At 36.7% G+C, this 19958-nt stretch overlaps 1 protein-coding gene across 4 annotated transcripts in view; it reads right to left on the bottom strand.

The window, feature by feature from the left end:
• CDK14 (cyclin dependent kinase 14) overlaps nucleotides 1-19958 on the bottom strand; it is a gene marked incomplete at both ends in the record, with an annotated part of 505411 nt that overhangs the window by 231704 nt on the left and 253749 nt on the right. For all 4 annotated transcript variants that reach the window (XM_080700879.1, XM_080700880.1, XM_080700881.1 and 1 more), the window contains one exon: nucleotides 10239-10333. In XM_080700879.1, the coding sequence (XP_080557005.1) occupies nucleotides 10239-10333 (95 nt within the window). The remainder of the gene's footprint in view (nucleotides 1-10238; nucleotides 10334-19958) is intronic.

Genomic DNA, 19958 nt, shown 5'->3' with positions numbered 1-19958 from the left:
AAAATCTATGATACCATTCTAGTCTCTTATATGTCTCAAATTCTCCTGAATTTGGACACCTTTACTGATGCCATCTTGTCTTCTTATAAGCCTTCCTTTCTGCACATTCCTGTTTGCCTCAGTTTCTGTCAAAGCACACACCCACACTGGCCATTGTGCCTTTCAAAGAGGCACAGTGAAGTTAAATATTCTCTTCCTTAAGAAGGCATTATCTTCTGTTGTAGTCATATTTCAGTGTCAGCTCACACCCAGACAAAGAAATCACTTTTTTTTTTACATAAATCATTTCTAAGTTAACTTTCTTCCACTCTTTTTCCTGTACTGGATTAAATTGCCTTTATTTTAATCAAATACACTGTTTTATTTACCCCTACAGTAATTTACCTCATAGATTAGACTCTCTGTTTCATAAGATTGTCTTCTGTCCCTTGAGTCTATCACATCATGTATGAATTATGGTTCAGGTCACACACACACACACACACGTCAAACATGTCATAACTGCCTGGTGTGGTGGCTCATGCTTCTAATCCCAGCATTTGGGAGGCAGAGACTGGAGGATTATAGTTCATGGACAGCCTCAGCTACTTAATGAGGCTCTTCACAACTCAGACCCTGTTTCAAAAAAAAAAAAAAAAAACAACTAAAAAATAGGGCTGGGGGTGTAGCTCAGTGGTACAATGCCTCTGGGTTCCATTTCCGGTACCGCAAAAAAAAAAATAAAAGTCATAACCATGTCTGTATCTGAGTCATTAATAGAAATATCAAGTACAACAAGGTCAAACACAATGCCCAGTCACACACCCCACTTGGATTTTTGCTGATGTCAATTCATTAATCAACAGACTTTGTGTGAAGGTTTTCATCCAAAGTTAAATTTTAAAAAATAGCCCCCTAACAAAGTTTCATTGCTATTTTGTTTATAAAAATCTCAAGAATCCTTGTAACAAGTTTACTGAAGTCAATAAGTAACATTATTCCTTACATAATGAAAATTGAGATTATTTTAAATTCAAGTCTAAATATATAGTTTTGAATTTCTCTAATGTTTCCTATTAAGCTTATATATTTATAGAGTCAAAAGATTTGTTCCCCACAGCCTCTCAAAAAATAGAAAGTTTAAAGTTATTCTAGCAGATGTTTAGTTTATGAGATGGTTCAAGGAACCAAGGAAAGCATGCTCTGATCTGAATTCATTACCTATATTGGGAAAATTCCTTGTTTTATGAATCTTGACAGGAGACAGGACCCAACACTACTGCAGAAGCCAAAGCACTAGACTCTCACTTTCTCAGCATCCTTGCAGTCCAAACATGACATGTGACTTCATCTCAGCCAACCAAACACAATCATTCCTGACTCAGCATTAGAAGACAACCCAAAAAAGCATGAGAATGGCATTTTAACATTAGCAGAACAGTAACATCTGGTGGCTCACGTATCCAGGCAAACAAAGCAAGAAAGGATGTCCAGTTACAACATACCTGGGGGCAGCAGAGGGCAGATCCAGGGCATAATCTTAGCTCTGGTCCTGGGAGCCCAGCCTCTTCATAGTTCCTGCTCATTTTAAAAATCTTCCAAGCAAGGTGATGTCAGTCATATGATATCATCTCCGCTAACGATATCCCCTCAGTAAAGATTCTGATTAAACTTAACAATGAGAATTTTTTTTTGCTTGCAAAAGGAAACTATGATTGGCACATTCATTAAGAGCAGCTAGATTCTTTAATTCCTTTGACTCAATGAGTCATCAGACTATGGCACTGTCTGAGGTCTGCTCTAACTCTTATGGAGTCAATTTTGTTCTAAATCTTCTACTTGAAAGATCATTTGCTTTGGAAGAAAAAGATTGCATATAAACAATACAGATAGAATACAGCTAAAGTAGGTAAAGAAATGAAAACAAATTTTAAAATGAGAGTTAAGTAATTCTCTTGGCTGCTTGCCTCAAATAGTGAAATTATTACTATCTCGTTCTTCCTCGTACAAATATCACTCATTTATTAATTTACTCATGTCAGAAGGACCTGCGATGTGTCAGATGCTCTGGTATGCACTGAAGAGGTAGCACCTACCCTTATTCATCCAGCTCAGTAAATCAATAAAATAATTTTATCTGAAAATATCAATGCTTTCCTTCCATAGTAGTAGAACCTTTTCAAAATCCTTGGCTGGTTTTATGACTTGGACCTTAGTGTTAGAATGTCCCAGTGCTCAGTCCATGGAACTCTCTTTTTCTTCCTGTATTTGTTTGCTCATATCACATGATTCACTAGTTACTGACTAATGCATAACACACTAACCAAAGAATTATTAGCTTTAAGCAACAGCAATTATATTATTTCTCAAATTTTTATAGGCTGGAAATTTAGAAACAGAGTGGACTTATCTCAGGCTCCACATGGTGTCTGTGAGTCTGGAATATACTCCTAACCTCTCTTCCAGAATGGGGTGCCCCTATGTATGGACTTTGGCTAGTCTGGCTGTGCAAACGGCACAGCTGGGGACCTCTGTCTACAGACTATCTGCACACCACATGCTTTGTTCTTTATTCTCCACATGATCTGTCTAGTAGGACATCTGGAATTCTCAAACAGCTGGTCAGGACTGCAAAAATAGATACTGTCTGGCCTTCTTAAACATGAGGCCTAGGACTGGTACAGTGCCCTTTTACCATGTTGCTTTATTGGTTAGATAAAATCACAAACCCTGCCTAGATCAAAGGGGCAGAGACAACACAAGACTATGAGAATTCAAATACATGGTTCTCTTAGAGAAACCAGGGTGACAATCACCACGTTTGGCGATTTCATTTAATACCTTAGATTTCAATGTCTATAACTCAGACAATTTCCATATCTCTATCTTGAACATCTCCTCTAGAATCTTATCTTCAACTGCTTTGTGACAACTCCATTTGCAATTTCAATAAGCACCTCAAACTTCTGCAGGTTTCCTTATCACTCCTTAAGGAACTCCGCGATCACAGTGACTCAAGCCTAAATCATTGGGGTCATTCTTGACTCCTCTTTGTCTCTCAAATCCCACATTATCAGCTCAATCATAAAAATAAAAACAGAATCTAGCCACTTTTCACCATCTCCTTTGTTGACATCATCTTATGCTTAAATTATACTGCAGCAGCCTCCTAACTGGCCTTCTTTTGCAGAACCTGTCTACCTTCACTCTCTTCTTTAAAAAGCCATCAGAAGCAGGGTGAATGGTGGCACATGCTTGGGAAGCTGAGACAGGAGGAATGCAGTTTCGAAGCCAGCTTCAGTAGCTTGGTGAGGCTTTCAGCAACTTAGTGAGACCCTGATTCCAAATAAAATATAAAATAGGTCTGGAGGTGTAGCCCGGCGGTAGAAGGGCCCTGGATTCCATCGCCAGTAACACACACACACACACACACACACACACACACACACACACACACACGAATGGAATTTTACTCAGCCATAAAGAAGAACAAAATTATGTCATTTACAGGGAAATGGATGGAACTGGAGAACATTATGCTAAGTGATATTAGTCAGTTACAAAAAGTAAGAAACTTGATGTTCTCCCTAATATGTGGAAGCTAGGGAGAAAAAGGGTCATTGGAGAAACTTTAGATAAAAAAGGAGAAATCATAGATGAGCAAATAAGGAGGCCTAACTGGGAGTGATAAGAGGGAAGAAGAAATTCCCTAATGTACATGATATACATTCACAGACATATCAAAGTCAATCACTAAGCCAAACATGAGAAAGGGGGGGGGATTGGGTAAGGGCTAATTGAGTGATATGTGGACCTATGCCTCTACCATCTTGCACTCCACTAACATATATGACAACAATGCACCAAAAAAAAAGTCAGATGAGATCATTTCTCTCCTCAGGGTCCATTCATGAGTATCCATCTTATTCTGAGTTAAATCCAAACTCAGTAAAATAGATCTTAAAGGTCAACACAAGCTGGCCTCACCCTGCATCTGGGATTTGATCTTTTTCCTGTCATCCTTGCTCTCTCCTTTCCAGACACACACACCTGCCTTCAGTGTGAAATGATCTTCTCCAAAATATGTGTGGGCCTGGCTCTCTCAAGTCCTTCAGATTTTTACCTGAATGCCTCTCACCTTCTCAGATAGACCTTCCCTGATCACTCCAATTCAAACTTGTGTGTGCATGTCCATGTACATATATATATTTAGGTCACAGGAGAGCAGAACAATCTTCAATTGCTTTCAGACAGTTTCATCTGAAAACAAGAATATTGATGGAGAGCGACAGTTTTTCAAGAACAGATGTGATATAAATTCATGCAAATTAAAGCATTCTTCATAGACTTGGAAATCAAATGTATGAGGCAGAGAAACTAAATAATTAGGTAAATTATGTGGCAGAGCTTAAAGATATGATTTTCTGCTTTCTGCCCATATCACACACACCCCAGACCATTATAAAAACTATACAGGTGGTTAATATAGGTAGCCTGCAGGTTGTAATGAAGTAGCAGGGCTCCCAAATAGAGGAGATGTGGGGTATAATCTTATCTTAAGTTAACTAAATGTTTTTAGTAACTCTGTTTTAAATTCTCCAAACATTATTTTTCTTCATCAGTGAAATACTAAATAAAAATGAATTTCTTACCTATCACAAAGGGCTGAGGTAGAATCTAATGAGATAATATTGGTAGGAGTGTCTTAAGGAATGTACAATACTAGAAAAATACCTTATGAATGTGTAAAGATCCATAAATCACTTTATATGATTCCTAGTAACACAGCCTCTCTCTCCCCCTTTGGAGAATATAAGAGTCTCAAGGTATAATGTTATATATTGGTTTGGGATATTTTATTAGTTTACAGCACAGAGAAAGAAATAAAATTACTTTCCTCGACAATTTCATGATTATGAGTTTGTTGATTTTCTTTTAATTTTATGGCTTTGTTAAGGTATTATTGACCCAAAATTACAAGAAACTAAAATGTAGTTCAATACTTGAGACTGCTTTAAACTGAAGAGTTTTTGTACAGCAAAAGAAACTATCAAGAACTTAAACCATAAAACAGTGAAAAAAGAAACCGAAGATCTTAGAAGATGAAAGGAACTTCCATGTTCATGGATTGGCAGAATAAATATTATTAAAATGGCCATCCTTCCAAAAGTGATCTACAGATTTAACGCAATGCCCATTAAATTACCAAGATCATTCCTCACAGACATAGAAAAATCAGTCCTTAAATTTATCTGGAATAACAAAAAGCCCAGAATAGCCAAGGCAGTTCTCAGCAACAAAAACCATGCAGGAGAAATCACAATACCTGACTTTATACTACAAAGCCATTGTAATAAAAACAGCATGGTATTGGCAAAAGAAAAGATATATAGTCCAATGGAGCAGAATAGAAGACCCAGAAACAAGTCCACACACTTTCAGCCAATTGATTTTTGACAAAGGGGCCAAAAACATACACTGGAAAAAAGATAGCCTCTTCAACAAATGGTGTTGGCAAAACGGGTTAACCATATGCAGAAAATTGGAAATTAATCCCACTTTCTCACCCTGTACAAAAGTCAACTCAAGATGAATCAAAGACTTGGAAATCAAACCAGAGACCTTGAAGCTCCTTGAAGAGGACATAGGTCCAACAGTGCAACACATAGGCACAGATAAACACTTTCTCAACAAGACCCCAAAGGCACAACAAATTAAAAGGAGAATCAATACGTGGGATGGCATGAAACTAAAGAGCTTCTGTTCAGCAAAGGAAACTGTCAAGAACCTCAATCAAGAGCCAAAAGAATGGGAGAAGATTTTTGCCACCTACACCTCTGATAGAGGACTAATATCTAGAATATACAGAGAACTCAAGAAACTCAACACTAAGAAGACAAAGCATCCAATAACAAAATGGGCAAACGAACTAAATAGACACTTCACAAAAGAAGAAATTCAAATGGCCAATAAATGCATGAAAAAATGCTCAACATCACTGGCAATCAGAGAGATGCAAATCAAAACTACCCTGAGATTTCATCTAACTCCAACTAGAATGGCAATCATTCAAAACGCAAACAACAACAGATGCTGGCGAGGATGTGGAGAAGTGGAAACACTAAGACATAGTTGGTGGGATTGCAAATTAGTGCAACCACTTTGGAAAACAGTATGGAGAATCCTCAGAAGAATGGGAACAAATCTACCATTCGATCCAGCAATACCACTTCTGGGTATCTACCCAAAAGATAGGAAGCCAAACTACCAAACTAATGCATGTGTATCTATGTTCATAGCTGCACAATTCACCATAGTCAAACAATGGAACCAGCCAAGATGTCCATCAACAGATGAACAGATTACAAAACTGTGGGATATGTACACAATGGAATTTTACTCAGCCATTAAAAAAAAAACCCAATTACATCATTTTCAGGGAAATGGATGGAACTGGAGGACATTATGCTAAGTGAGATTAGTCAGTCACAAAAAATAAGAAATCAGATGCTTTCTCTAATATGTGAGAGTTAGGGAGAAATGGGTCATAGGAGGAACTCTAGATGAAAAAGAAAATCCTATAGAGGAGCAAACAAGACAACCTAAAGGAGGAGAAAGGAGGGGGGAAGAGGAAAATCTCTAAAACACACAATGTACTTAAACATATCGAAGTCAATCACTAAGCCAAGCAAGGGAAGGAGGGACGAGGAGGGAATGGGGTGGGAATTGGGTAGGAGTTAAATCAGCGATGTGTACATGTTTGTATACACAAGTTTTTTACCCCATATGATGTTTGAATATAATGCACCAATAAAAAATTAAAAAAAAAAAAACTTAAACTAAGAGCCAACAGAATGGGAGAAGATTTTTGCCACCTACTCCTTCAATAGAGATCTAATATCTAGAATATACAGAAAACTCAAGAAAAATTCAGCACTTAAGAAAGCAAATAACCCAATCAAAAAATGGGCAAAGTGAACTAGACACTTCACAAAATAAGAAAATGGCCAATGGATGTATGAAAAAATGCCTAACATCATTAACAATCAAAGAGATACACATCAAAACTACCCTGAGATTTCACCTAACTCCAACTAGAATGGCAATCGTTCAAAATACAAACAACAGATGCTGGCGAGGATGTGGAGAAATGGGAACACTAAGACATCGTTGGTGGGATTGCAAATTAGTGCAACCACTTTGGAAAACAGTATGGAGAATCCTCAGAAGAATGGGAACAAATCTACCATTCAATCCAGCAATACCACTTCTGGGTATCTACCCAAAAGATAGGAAGCCAAACTACCAAACTAATGCATGTGTATCTATGTTCATAGCCACACAATTCACAATTGACAAACTATGGGATCAGCCAAGATGTCCATCAATGAATCAATGGATTACAAAACTATAGGATATGTACACAATGGAATTTTACTCCGCCATAAGGAAAAACAAAATTACATCATTTACAAGAAAATGGATGGAACTGGAGGACATTATGCTAAGTGAGATTATTCAGTCACAAAAAGAAATTGGATGCTCTCCCTAAGATGTGAAAGCTAGGGAGAAAATGGGTCATACGAGAAACTCTAGATACTAAAGAAACAAATAGGTAGATGAGCAAATAAGGCAACATAATTGAGGGAAGTGGGGGGGATGAAATTCCCTAATGTACACGATATACATTCACAAACTTATTAGAGTCAATCACTAAACCAAACATAGGAAAGGTAGCCGGGTGTGGTAGCGAACGCTTGTAATCCCCACGCTTGGGAAGCATCCCTTCAGCATCCCTCACTCGAATCCCACTGAAATATGTATGTGTATGTATGTGGGGAGGTTACGAGCATTGAACCTAGGGGTATTGTACCTCCATGCTACACCCCAAGCACTTTTTATGTTTCTGTTTCAAAACAAAAATTCACTAGGTTGCTGAGTCTCACTATGTTGTTGAGGCTGTCCTCAAACCTCCCATCTCGGCCTCCCACGTACTGGGATTACAGGCTTGCACCATCTTTTTTTAGGGGAATGGGTACAAAGAAGGTTGAACCCAGAGGCACTCTTGCTCTAAGCTATACTCCAACCCCCATCCCTTTGGTTTTGAAATAGTGTTGGCTAAGTTGCTAAAGCTGTTCTTAATCCTGCAATCATCCTGTCTCAGCCTTCCAATGAGACATATCTTACTTAAAATGACAAAAATCTAAGTGAGCAACTTTAGGTATAGCCATCAACGGTCCTTTACCCAAAGAACAGAGATTAAAAGAGTAATAAAGGAAAGACAAAAATGAAAAGGGCAAGAAAGAGAAAGAAGGCAAGGAAAGCAGGTAGCAGGGAAAACAGAAGAGGCAGGTAATCATAAGTTACGGATGGCTTGCTTCACTTCCAAAAACGATGACCTATAGAGTATGTCCTACCTCTCCAGAGAGGTTAGGAAAGAAATGCTCCTGATCCAGCCAGTGCATGTGCCCATGCTATTATGTGGTGGTTTAAGAAGGCCAATGATAATCTACATAAGAACTGGGACCAGGGAAAATTCCACTCACATAAAAAATAAAAAAAAAAAGATTACATTAAACATCAGTCTTAGTCACAAATATTACAAAACAAAGAATTTCTTTTATTTTTTGACCACCCCACAAAATTTAAAATCATAAAATAAAATAGTAGTCAACATGCACATTTTATACTCTCAAAAATATATGTTCTTTTCATTTAAAATTTTAAACCGGGCATGGTGGCGCACACTTGTAATCCCAGCATTTAGGAGGCTGAGACTGGAGGATCGCGGTTCGCAGACAGCCTCAGCTACTGAGGCCCTCCGCAACTCCGTGAGACCCTGTTTCAAAATAAAGAATAAAAAATTGGGCAGGAGGTGTAGCTCGGAGGTTGAATGCCTCTAGGTTCCATCCCCAGACCCACACAAAAAAAATATTTTAGAGACATACTTTAAAATTATTATTGTTTCTCAATGTTATGATTTTTCTTCCTTTTAATTCAATTATTTAATTTGAGAGAGAGCATACATACAGTTTTGAAGTAGCTTTGCTATACAATGTTACAAAAGTTAATAAGTATAGTTGAAAAAAATCTATATTTCAATTGAAATATGTAAAATACACATACTGAAAAATAAAAAGTTTCAAGTCTAAATCAGCTGAATACATTATTGACTTCAAATCATGGATTACACAAAAGAAATTATATTTGCATTGATGTGCGAATCTGCATCCATTCTTGGTAGCATGTAATATATGCAACTGCTCAGTGTTAACTGTCCTTGTAGCCACATTACCATATTATTCAAATGTGTCTATCATTTATATGTAAATAGACAAGATGAATAGCTTCTTCAGAAGACAACAATTTTCAAATGACAAACAGACACATGACGACATTAGCAGGATAAAAATGTTGCAAATATTCATTCTTTTATTTTTTAAGGAAAATGGAAAGTATTTTAAAATTTTTAAAAAGTACTATGGTAATTACAAAATGGGATCTTAATACATTCACAATACAAATAGCTGCTCTTCTCAATAAAAAGTCTGCACGGATGTCATTTGTATCTTATAAATTACATGTTCTCAGACCCATCTGTGAAAATTGGATGTTAATTATCATGGTTACATTTCATGATTCCACCGTTAAATGCTGAAGTAGTGCTACACAAATACCATATGTTTTTCTAAGGGAAATGAAGAAAAATTAATTATGAGTTCAAGTCCAAGTCTTCTAGCAGCAATACTCTCAACACAGTAAGATCATTACGGTGTGCTATGCAGATTGGAAGTCTTAATTAATAGCTAAAACACCAACCGAGGGGGAAAACTTTGAAACCTAAATTGTAAGTATCAGGCTTTCCTCCAAATTAAAAAAAAATCTCTACAAAAATGCTTTTGTGAAATCAAGATACAAGTCCAAAGGAAAAGCACTTTATTGTCTTTGACTTCCTTTGATAGTGATCATCACTATGTTGTTTAATCCTGCATGATAAGCCTAACAATTACAAAGAGTGCTATAATCACAAGTGGACTATAAATAGATCATTCATTTGATCAAAATTCATGTTAACACTTTTCTGAATGCGTTTTTTTAGATACATACTCAAAAATCTCTCCTAGGGCCACAGTATTATGTAAGATTGTGTTTCGTGTACTCACATAAAATATTTACTTTGGTACAGCAATCTAGAAACAAAACTAATACCATAGGAATTGTATACGTGTTTTAAAGGTCTGAATTCTTATTTTACTTACCACATATTCAAAGACAAGGGTAAGTGTCTCCTTGGTATGGATGATGTCATGAAGTAGTACTATGTTAGCATGTTTTAGTCCTTTCAACAGAGACGCTGTAAAATAAAACAGAGATGATTTATTGTGGTAAGCAATCAACTAATATGATTCATTATCATTTTGTCACATTGTCAGATGATTGATATCTGTTTGCCCATATTTCAAGCCAATGACAACACCAATTCAAAATCAAAGGTAGAAGAACAAAGAAACCCTCCAAATTATTTCATCTTCCATTTACTAATAATCAATGGTTAGGTTCTATGGTGTTCAGGGAACATACCTGGTATGATTTCGATTGTTTGAAATTTTTAAGATTTGTTTTACTGAGAATTATTTACTAAGAATAAGGTTTTATATATATATTTTCTGATGTTGGGTAAAAAGGTCTATAAATGTCACTTAGATACTCTTGTTTGGTGATGTTACTGACCTGCTCTAAATCCTTGCTGATTTTCTGAAGAGTAGTTTTACCTCTTACTAAAAGAGTGGCGTTCAATATGATACAAGCATATATGCACGCAGCTCTTGGTATATTTCTCTTTGTTTAACTCCCAGCTACCCACTCCCCTTCCCATACATGCTGAGGAAACCTGTAGTAATACCTTTATAAATGGCCAAACCACTGTTTGAACTGCATCCTTCCTCAATCCACCTTTTTACCCCTCTCCACAACCTTCCACGATCCCCTTTCACCTAACTGCTGATCTCTCTCCACCTTTATCCAAAGTCCCTTAAGTTCCCTGTTTTCTCTTTAGCTCCATTTGTGAGCGAAAACATACATCCCTTGACTTTCTGAGACTGACTGGTCTTACTTAGAGTAATACTGTCTAATCCATCCATTTCCCTGCAAAAGACATAATTTTGTTCTTTATGGATGATATCACCAACTGTAATTGTGGATTTGTCAACTTATCATTTGATTTCTCTGTGTTTTTTTTCTTCTTATATTTTAAATCTCTAGTTTATTGTATACACGTTTATGATTGTTATGTCTTTTTTGTGAATTGATTCTTCATAATGTATCTTTTAACTTACCAATATCAGTATATCTGAAGTGAGTTTTTACAGCCCTGTTTTAAATCCATTCTGCCAGTCTCTGACTTTTAATTGATTATTTAGGCTATTTAGAGTTAATATAAATATTAATATGAGAGGTCACCTATTATTTGCCTATAATTAATCTTCCCATGATCCTAATCTCATTTTGTCTTTTCTTCTTAGTTCTCAGGATTTCAATTAATTTTCATTTTGTTTTGTTTTTTAACCATTTTTCTGCTCAGTTTCTGTATTTTCAATTTCATAATTTTTTTGAGTTTTTACCAGCTGAAATGAATACATTCCTATTTTGTCATTTTTATAGCAATTTTTTATAGATGTGGACCACTTTCTCTTCCTACTCAATTAATGAACTAGGTCCTTAATTTGGAGATTATCTCTTTTGCTGGCCCTTTTCTATGTATTCTCAATGGATAATGCTGGCAGGAGAAATGTAGGGTAGAGGTTGAATGTCTTTCATATTTTCATTTCCCTGACATCCTTAATTGTTCCTTCCTTCCTTCCTTCTTCCCTCCCTTCCTCCCTTCCTTCCTTCCTTCCTTCCTTCCTTCCTTCCTTCCTTCCTTCCTTCCTTCCTTCCTCTCACCATCATGTCTTCAAAGGTACCACCTTTCTCTAAAATCAGTGCTTTCCAGGGGCTATCAGTTCTGGCCCCTCTCACGTTCAGCCTTGTCTCCTAGAGCCAGTTGGCATCCACATCAAGCCCTGCTTTCTTCTTCTGGAGTAGTTTTGCCTGTGCCTCCACAGAGTCCTCCATCTGTACTCTTTTTCATAGTTTATGAAGCCTCTCTTAAGCTTCTCCAGCACTTCTTTGTGTACCCACAAGCTTGCTTACAAAAGTTTTCTGATGATCTTAAGGGTGTGGGTCATGGTTGCCTTTACTTGCTCCTCCTGTTTGATTTATGACTTTTGGGAAGTGTGAATGGGAAGAATCAAGACCAAGAAGCCACCATGATTCATTGTGTTTGAAACCTCTCAGGAATAGGACAAGGGCTTTTCCCTTTTGTTGTTATATCCTTACTCCTAGATTAAGGTATAATAAATAGTAGAAACTCAAATTAATTGAATGGCATTCATTTGGGCTGCCAACGGGTGGGGTGGATATTCCTCAAATGAGAAGGACCTGCTGCCACCTGGCAGCTCTTCCCAAGTTGGGTCTGTCATTCTCTTACTATGAGAACAGCACTAAGGGCAGTCTAATGACACACAGGTTTTTGTTTGTTTGTTTTTTGTGCATGTGTGTGTGTGGTACTGAGGATGGAATCCAGGGGCATTCTACCTTCTGAGCTATACCTCCAGCCCTATTTTTTATTCTTTATTTTGAAACAGAGTCTCACTGAGTTGCGAAGGCTCTCGCTAGGTAGCTGAGGCTGTCCGTGGACCATGATCCATGGACCATGACCAGGCTCCCGAGTGCTGGGATTACAAGTGTGTGCCACCATGCCCAGCTTTCAGTTTTAACACAGGGCCCCTGCATAACTATTCCTCCAAAAATCTAGAGATCAGCTACCAGTGTTGGCAATTTTAAGACTTAGGCAAGGAAAACTTACTTCTGTCTCTTGAATCTCATTCACTCTTCCATATAAACCTCTTTCCTTTGATTAAGAAAATGAATGAAACCCATAATCAGACTCTTTGTAACATTACCCATCTTAAAAATAAAAAATAAATTTGATTAGGATTCCTGTTCTGATAAATAATACCATTAAAATTTGGGTATTTTTTTCTTTGTATACATTATATCCCTATAACAAATTGTTAAAAATGGAGGTATAGGGCTAAAAGACATAAATATATTTATAAGATAATACTTATTAAACTTGGTGGTGTATTTGATCTTACAATCTTTCTAATTTCATGTAAGAATTAAAGAACTATGAAAAAGTAAAAGTATGTAAAATATAATACTACACTTGGTATTTTAAATACTCAAAACCTTATTATTATATTAATGTATGAACATTTGATATGCTGATGAGCACTAGTATTAATTTAAGGATAAAGCCTTCCTTCATTCAAGATAAAAAACAAAAATAATCAGAATTATTTTCTCTTACAGCAATGCCATTTTATTAATGTACTCAAAGAACAGAAGTGTCTTCTATCTTTACTAACAGTGTTTCTTCAATTTGGTTTTTGCTTAAGAACCTATAAAACCTAACAACTAAAAAGCACTATGTTTTGAACCTATTCTACCAAGAACTTGCAAGAAATCACTTATTCATCAAATATTTATTTAGAATCTAATTACAAGCACTTGTTGCCCTGAGCAGACCTTGATCCCATGGCAAACAATAATACTGCAACATCACATCTTTAAAAAGAGTTTTACAACACCAAGAGCAGACCTTAACATAAACTACAGACTCTTGAGTGAGAGGAATATGTCAACAGAATTCAATTATTGAAGCAAATGGACCTCCCTGGTGAGGATAGTAGCAGTGAGAAGGTTATATATATTTGGGGGGATTACGGAACCCATGGAAACTCTTTGTCCTTGCTACTCAATTTTGCTATGAATCTAAAATCGCTTTTAAAAATAAAGTCTATTAAAAAAGTAAAAAGACTTGCCCATGTTGTAACATAGGTAAATAAATATAAATCTAGATTATTTAGTATTTCATTCAAATTAAATGGTATTTTAGATATATAATTACCATATATATTGGACAGTCCTCAGAAAAACAAAGATTAAGCATGTAGACTCTTAAAGCCTAGTATAAACTCAGCGAGTAGGATCTCTTATTACTGCCACCCATGTCTGTTGCCTTACCTAGGCAATCTGTTTCGGGACAATGTATCATATCCTTAATTCCAAGATAAACTTTCATAAACCCATAACTGATCAAAAGAAGGACATTCAGAATTATAGCTGATCGGTATGGTTGGTTACACCACTAAAACACAGAAGTATGTTTCCTCTGAAACCGAATCAACAATATCAATGTTTATTTCATGGTTCAATAAATATAAGCTAACTACTCTAGGGAGGCCTTCTCTTTCACCCCACATATATTTGCCAAGGATAAGTTAGTTTTTTCACAATCAAAGCCTTATAGTAAAACTATCAACAAACGTCTTTTGTCTGATCTCTATAGATTACCATATGATCAAGAAAAAAAAACTACAATGCCATTGCATCACACAAACAACCAAGAGGGACATACTATAGAGTTTAGTATCATTGATTCTAATAATTTACAATCTCCTTCTTAATTATTCAGCTCGCCCATCAGTCGTATTAAACAGCTGGCTTTTGTATATTAATCTGAGGAACAACTCCACACAGGCACATTTTTAAAATGGATATTCAGTTCTACACTACTGTTCTGAGGCTGACTTGCCTCAGAGATCCTTTCACACCACAGCAGGGTATTTGAAAATAATGGCCAGGTAGAGTACTTAGCACATAGCCTCTGTAGGAACATTACAGGTGAAACAAATTAAGGACCTCCTGAATATCATGTTGTAAGAAACCTGGCTTTCTAAGGCAAGTTTGGGAACGATACAACATTATTAGTAATCTTATCCAGTTTAATTGTTCAAGTTATCCGGTAGGTTGTCAAGTTCAGTATGAGCCATCCTTGTCAGTAACAACCCCAAAAGGGCACTGAGGCCCCATGCCCTGAGGACTCTCTGCTTTGGGAACTATTTTCTCATTTCTCACCATTACTGCTTTTTCTCTCTCACCACTTACACCTAAATTGTTTCTTATTTCTCAAAGAAGTGTCTTTGCACCTATCATATCCCACTGTGTTTTCCTACAGTAACATCAAATTCCTACCATCATTTATCTTGGGGGAAAAAAACCTTTTTTTCCTTGACAGTGCCAATATCACAGGTAAAAAAGTCATGTCAATTTTTAAATTGTTTTTGACAACTTTTACATGAAGTCTCAAAGCTTCCACACTTTGTTCTTATTAAGTCTCGATTATTATGGACTTTAGATTTCAGAATACAATTATATAAACTTTTTTTGTGTGTGTAGTACTGAAGATAGAACCCAGGGGCTTTCTACCCCTGGGCTACATTCCCAGACCTATTTTATATTGTATTCAGAAACAGGGTCTCACTAAATTGCTGAGAGCCTCACTAAGTAGCTGAGGATGGCTTCGAACTTGCACAATCCTCCTGTGTCTCATCCTCCCAAGTGCTTGGATTATAAGTGTGTACCACCATGCCCAGCTTACATAAACTTTTAAAGCTCACTGGAAGTTGAATAAGCACAAAAATCTGAATTTAAAAGCATGCCCCCTATTTCTTTAAGATTAGCATAATGAACTCATAGCTGGAAAAGGATAGAATCACTAATCCCAAAGCTGATGACAGAAAAATGGCATTCAAGACAGAAAACAGCCTATGGTCTACCAACACCAAGGTAGGTGACAGACATGACCAATGTTGAGACTGCCAATGAGGCAGCCACTGGGTCGCAGCAAAGTGCTAGATGCCATAGCTCCTGCTGCCCCAAGGCATTGAGTCTCCTGGGTGCCAAGTTCATCCAGTGATTAGCACTAACACATTTGGAGCCAGTATGTCCCTTTCATGACAAACACTGTCAAAATACTACTCCGTGTAATCCTAATGCTATGATAAATATAACACATGTTATTTTCTCATCGTTTACATACAAACCAAATCTTGCAATATTTGCATTGGTAATTCCAGCACACTTGCTACCCTACACATTTTAGGTAAATATGTGGCAGCATTTCAAATTCATTTCATCAGTGAGATCTGAAGTATTCCACTTAGATGATGTAAACGATTCGTCATTAGCATTGAGGGTGGAAACAATAGTTTTGAAGATACATCATCAAAACAACACAAAAATGGAACTGTTCTGATTCACAAAGGTAATTGCCTCCGACAAAACAAAACAAAAACAGATGGACAGAGGGGCACAGGGAGCCCTCCCTTAGTTGGGCAGTACATTTCAGGTCTACACTCATCAGCCATGTTCACACTATGGCCACCCACTTTGAAAATAAACATCTTACCTTTCCACCGTGACTTGGAAGAGACTAATTTCATTTAAAATCCAATATTATCATAATTAAAATAAAATTTTAGTTAATATGGAAAATCAGAACAAGTTCATTTTATCATGTTCTCACTATATTGGTTAAAATGTAAATAAAGACTGGGCATGGTGGCGCACTCTTGTAATCCCGGTACTTGGGAGGCAGAGACAGGAGGATCACGCTGGTTCAAAGCCAGCCGCGCTGGCTTAAGAGACCCTGTTTCCAAAAATAAAAAAAGTAAAAATAGGTCTGGGAGTGTAGCCTGGAGGTAGAAGGGCTTCCAGGAACCCCAGTACCACCAAAAAAAAAAAAAAAGTAAACAAAGGAAAACAAAAACCATTCTTGTTTTAGATGATTTTCTATGTCATTGCGGACAGACTACCAGGAAAGAAGAGATCACAAATACACACAATCTATCTTCTCCCTCTCTCCTTTCTTCCCTCTCTCCCTCCCTACATCCTTCTTTCAATCTGTCTGTCTGTCTGTTTTACTTCCCTTTCAGAGTCTGAAAAAAAGTAGTGCATTCACTTTTCTTTTTCAGCTTATTTGTGTATGTAATGAGGACATGACCTAGACAGAGAAAGAGATACATGTACTCTGAGGACTAACAGGTTAGATCCTTCACCTTCTATAAGACATTTTTCCTACTCCCCATCTCTACTGGAAGATCAATTATGGACGGAGTTGTTCTACTTAATTCTGGACTTTCCCTTTCATAATACTTGATATGGCAGATGTAAGAAAATCCACAGGTATAGAACCTTAAACTAATAAAAGCAGGATTACATCTTTGACCCCCTATTTACTTCTTATCCTCTATCTACACAAATGTACAAAGAATCAACTCTGGGTTATGGGAGAAAGAGGTCAAAGCTGACCCAAAACACAGGTTCAAGTAAATTTGACATCATATAAATGTAAGTAACATTCAGGATTTTGAGAAAAAAAATTCACCAGATGTCACCCAAACATGAAAAAGGCAATAATACAGGTTAGTAATACTTTAAAAATATATAAATTGCTTTCTTTTTATCCTTTAAAAATTCTACTGATTTTACTTGCTTCATAATTGAGTTTTTTAATGGGTAAATGAGCAAGAATTCAAACCTACTGTATATTCCCTTGTTCTTCCCTGCTCTGAATTCTTCAATATCATGGGACTAAAATGTAGTGTTGGAAATTACAGCCTCAAGCATTCCCCCTTACCACCACCAACCGATCTACGCATCACCTGACGCCTAGCAAGAGCAGTCAGCTCAAGGCAATTTCCACACTGAAGCCTTATGTGACCCCAGTGACCATGGACCAGATCACTTCAAAGAACAAATCCCTGTAAGAGCATAGCTTAACCACACAGAACTGCAAATATCTGGCAGGTATGACCTATTGGCATAGCAATTTTTCATGGTTCAACCTAATCGAGTTTATCTGACTCAAAGCAATTTTAACTTTTCCACAGACACAGTATGAATTTTACCACTGCTAATATTCACACCAGTTAATCTGCAACATTGACTACATGGGAAAAAGTTATGAAGGAGCTGTTCAAACTATGGCTGAAGCTGAGAAGAGAATACAGAAACAATTCAATTTTGTACATGTACCATTCTATATTGTTTGACATGTTAATAATAATGAATAATTACAGCAACAGTGATTTTTTTTACTACCAATCCCTGGTGAAAATACTGAAGTAAAAGGGTCTCTTTTTCTTTTTTATTATCCTACTACACTGCAGAACCCATATCCACCTATAATTTACTATCAAACCACAAATTATCCCAAAATATTCAAAATGTTTCTTGTCTAAACTGTAAAACTTCCCTGAAGTAAAATTAATTTGCTCCATGCAAAACATTTCAATTTCTACTGGTTCCAGTTATTGCCAATCCAGTCAGTAAATGACCCATCAGCTGACTTTCCATTGCTAGCTTAATCTTGTTCCTATTTGCCACTGGAAAGATTCACGCAAATGCAGGTACATAAATGTTGAACATGTGACTTTTCCCAAATACAAACATCTCACTAGTAATTTCTATGAAAAGGAAACTTACTTTGTAACAGGGATGGGAAAGGAGATGATGCTGTTCTAAGTGCTGTCTTCAGGCAGAAGAGAGTCAATGTAGAACAAAGGATTTCTGGAGGATTTGCATGCATGGAGCTGGTTTTTATTGGGCTATAAAAGCTAGGTTTAAAAGCTATTAGGTGGTTTGCTACATTCTAACTATTTTACACTCTATTACATATGGGTTAAGTAGAAGGAGCACTCCCAAGTATATAATTAAAAATGATATATGGTTTGGCACTAAGCCCCTTATGTCTTCTGATTAAGAAGAATAAACAATTACATCATACTAGCTATTGCTGTTGGACTAAGCTTAAGGAAACCTCCCTTTACATGAAACTACATGAATAGCTATTAATCATTTATACAAATTAAGGTAATTTTAGAGTCAGAAACTATGTCCTTTGCCACAGTTCCATTCCCCAGTTCTTGAGGCACAGGACCCTCAAGTCAAGGGGTAGAACATTGATGAGTCCTCCACAATGCAAGGAATCTGTGCAGCTCTTTTCCAGAAACATTAGATTTGACCTTCCTTCCTCAGGAATTAGGCTGCCCGCTTCATGACATTCACAGGCAAGCATGTCGTGCTTCTCAGAGCATGTTCCTCCAGCCACTTACCCCAGAAAGAACTGATGCTCCTGGGATTACTGCAAATTCATTGAGTCTGATCCCAAACCTATCAAATGTCAGTTCATAAGGACTGAAAAAAAACAAACATTTACTATGTGCCAATCACTAGGATAGGTATTAAGGCTAAGGAGAAAATCTTGTTTCCCTGAAGCTGATACTCTATACTTTGACCAACTTTTCTACTTAGTCTTTGTGTATCCTAAATTTTGAAATCATTGTGCTGAGGCTTTAATGTGGGGGAGGAGTTTCAAGTTTGTGGCATGCTTTGTGTGTGTGTTTACATACTTACAATTCAATCTTTTCAGGACTCCAAATCAAATCAATAGAAGCAGTCAGTCATTGACTGCTTAATTCATTAACCTACTATCAGTTTCTCTATCATTCTCTATCAGCCTCTCTCTCTCTCTCTCTCTCTCTCCCACCACACACACACACACACACACACACACACACACACACACACAATCATTGAGATATATTTCACTGTAAATTACAACCTGGAGTAAGGAACAGAGAAAACTCTTTGAGAATTTGAAAATTTGATAGCATATATAGTGATGTGCATTTTTTTCATTTCTGTAAAAAAAATGTTAGCTCGTTGTTTTTCATTAAAAATAGACTGTTGATAGGATCTTGATTAACTGAAATTTTACTTTCCACAGAAATTTGTAGTCTGTGAAGGAGTAAGGTTTGCTGTGAAGTGCTCCAAAACCAGTATTTTGGGAACCAGAATTACCAGGTCTAGAGACCATGATAACAGATCGTGAGCACAGAGGGACAAGAAGCAACAAATCATTAAAAAAGTGAATACAAATTTTGGTTGAGGCTAAATTAAAATTTCAAACATCCCACAACTTCATGTGACTGAGTAACAAAACCCAAGCTAAAAAATGACAAATTACA

Source organism: Muscardinus avellanarius, assembly GCF_963383645.1.
Source record: "Muscardinus avellanarius genome assembly, chromosome: 9".
Lineage (NCBI taxonomy): Eukaryota > Metazoa > Chordata > Mammalia > Rodentia > Gliridae > Muscardinus > Muscardinus avellanarius.
Note: the sequence above shows the minus strand (reverse complement) of the source record. Positions and strands in the feature narration are given on the sequence as shown.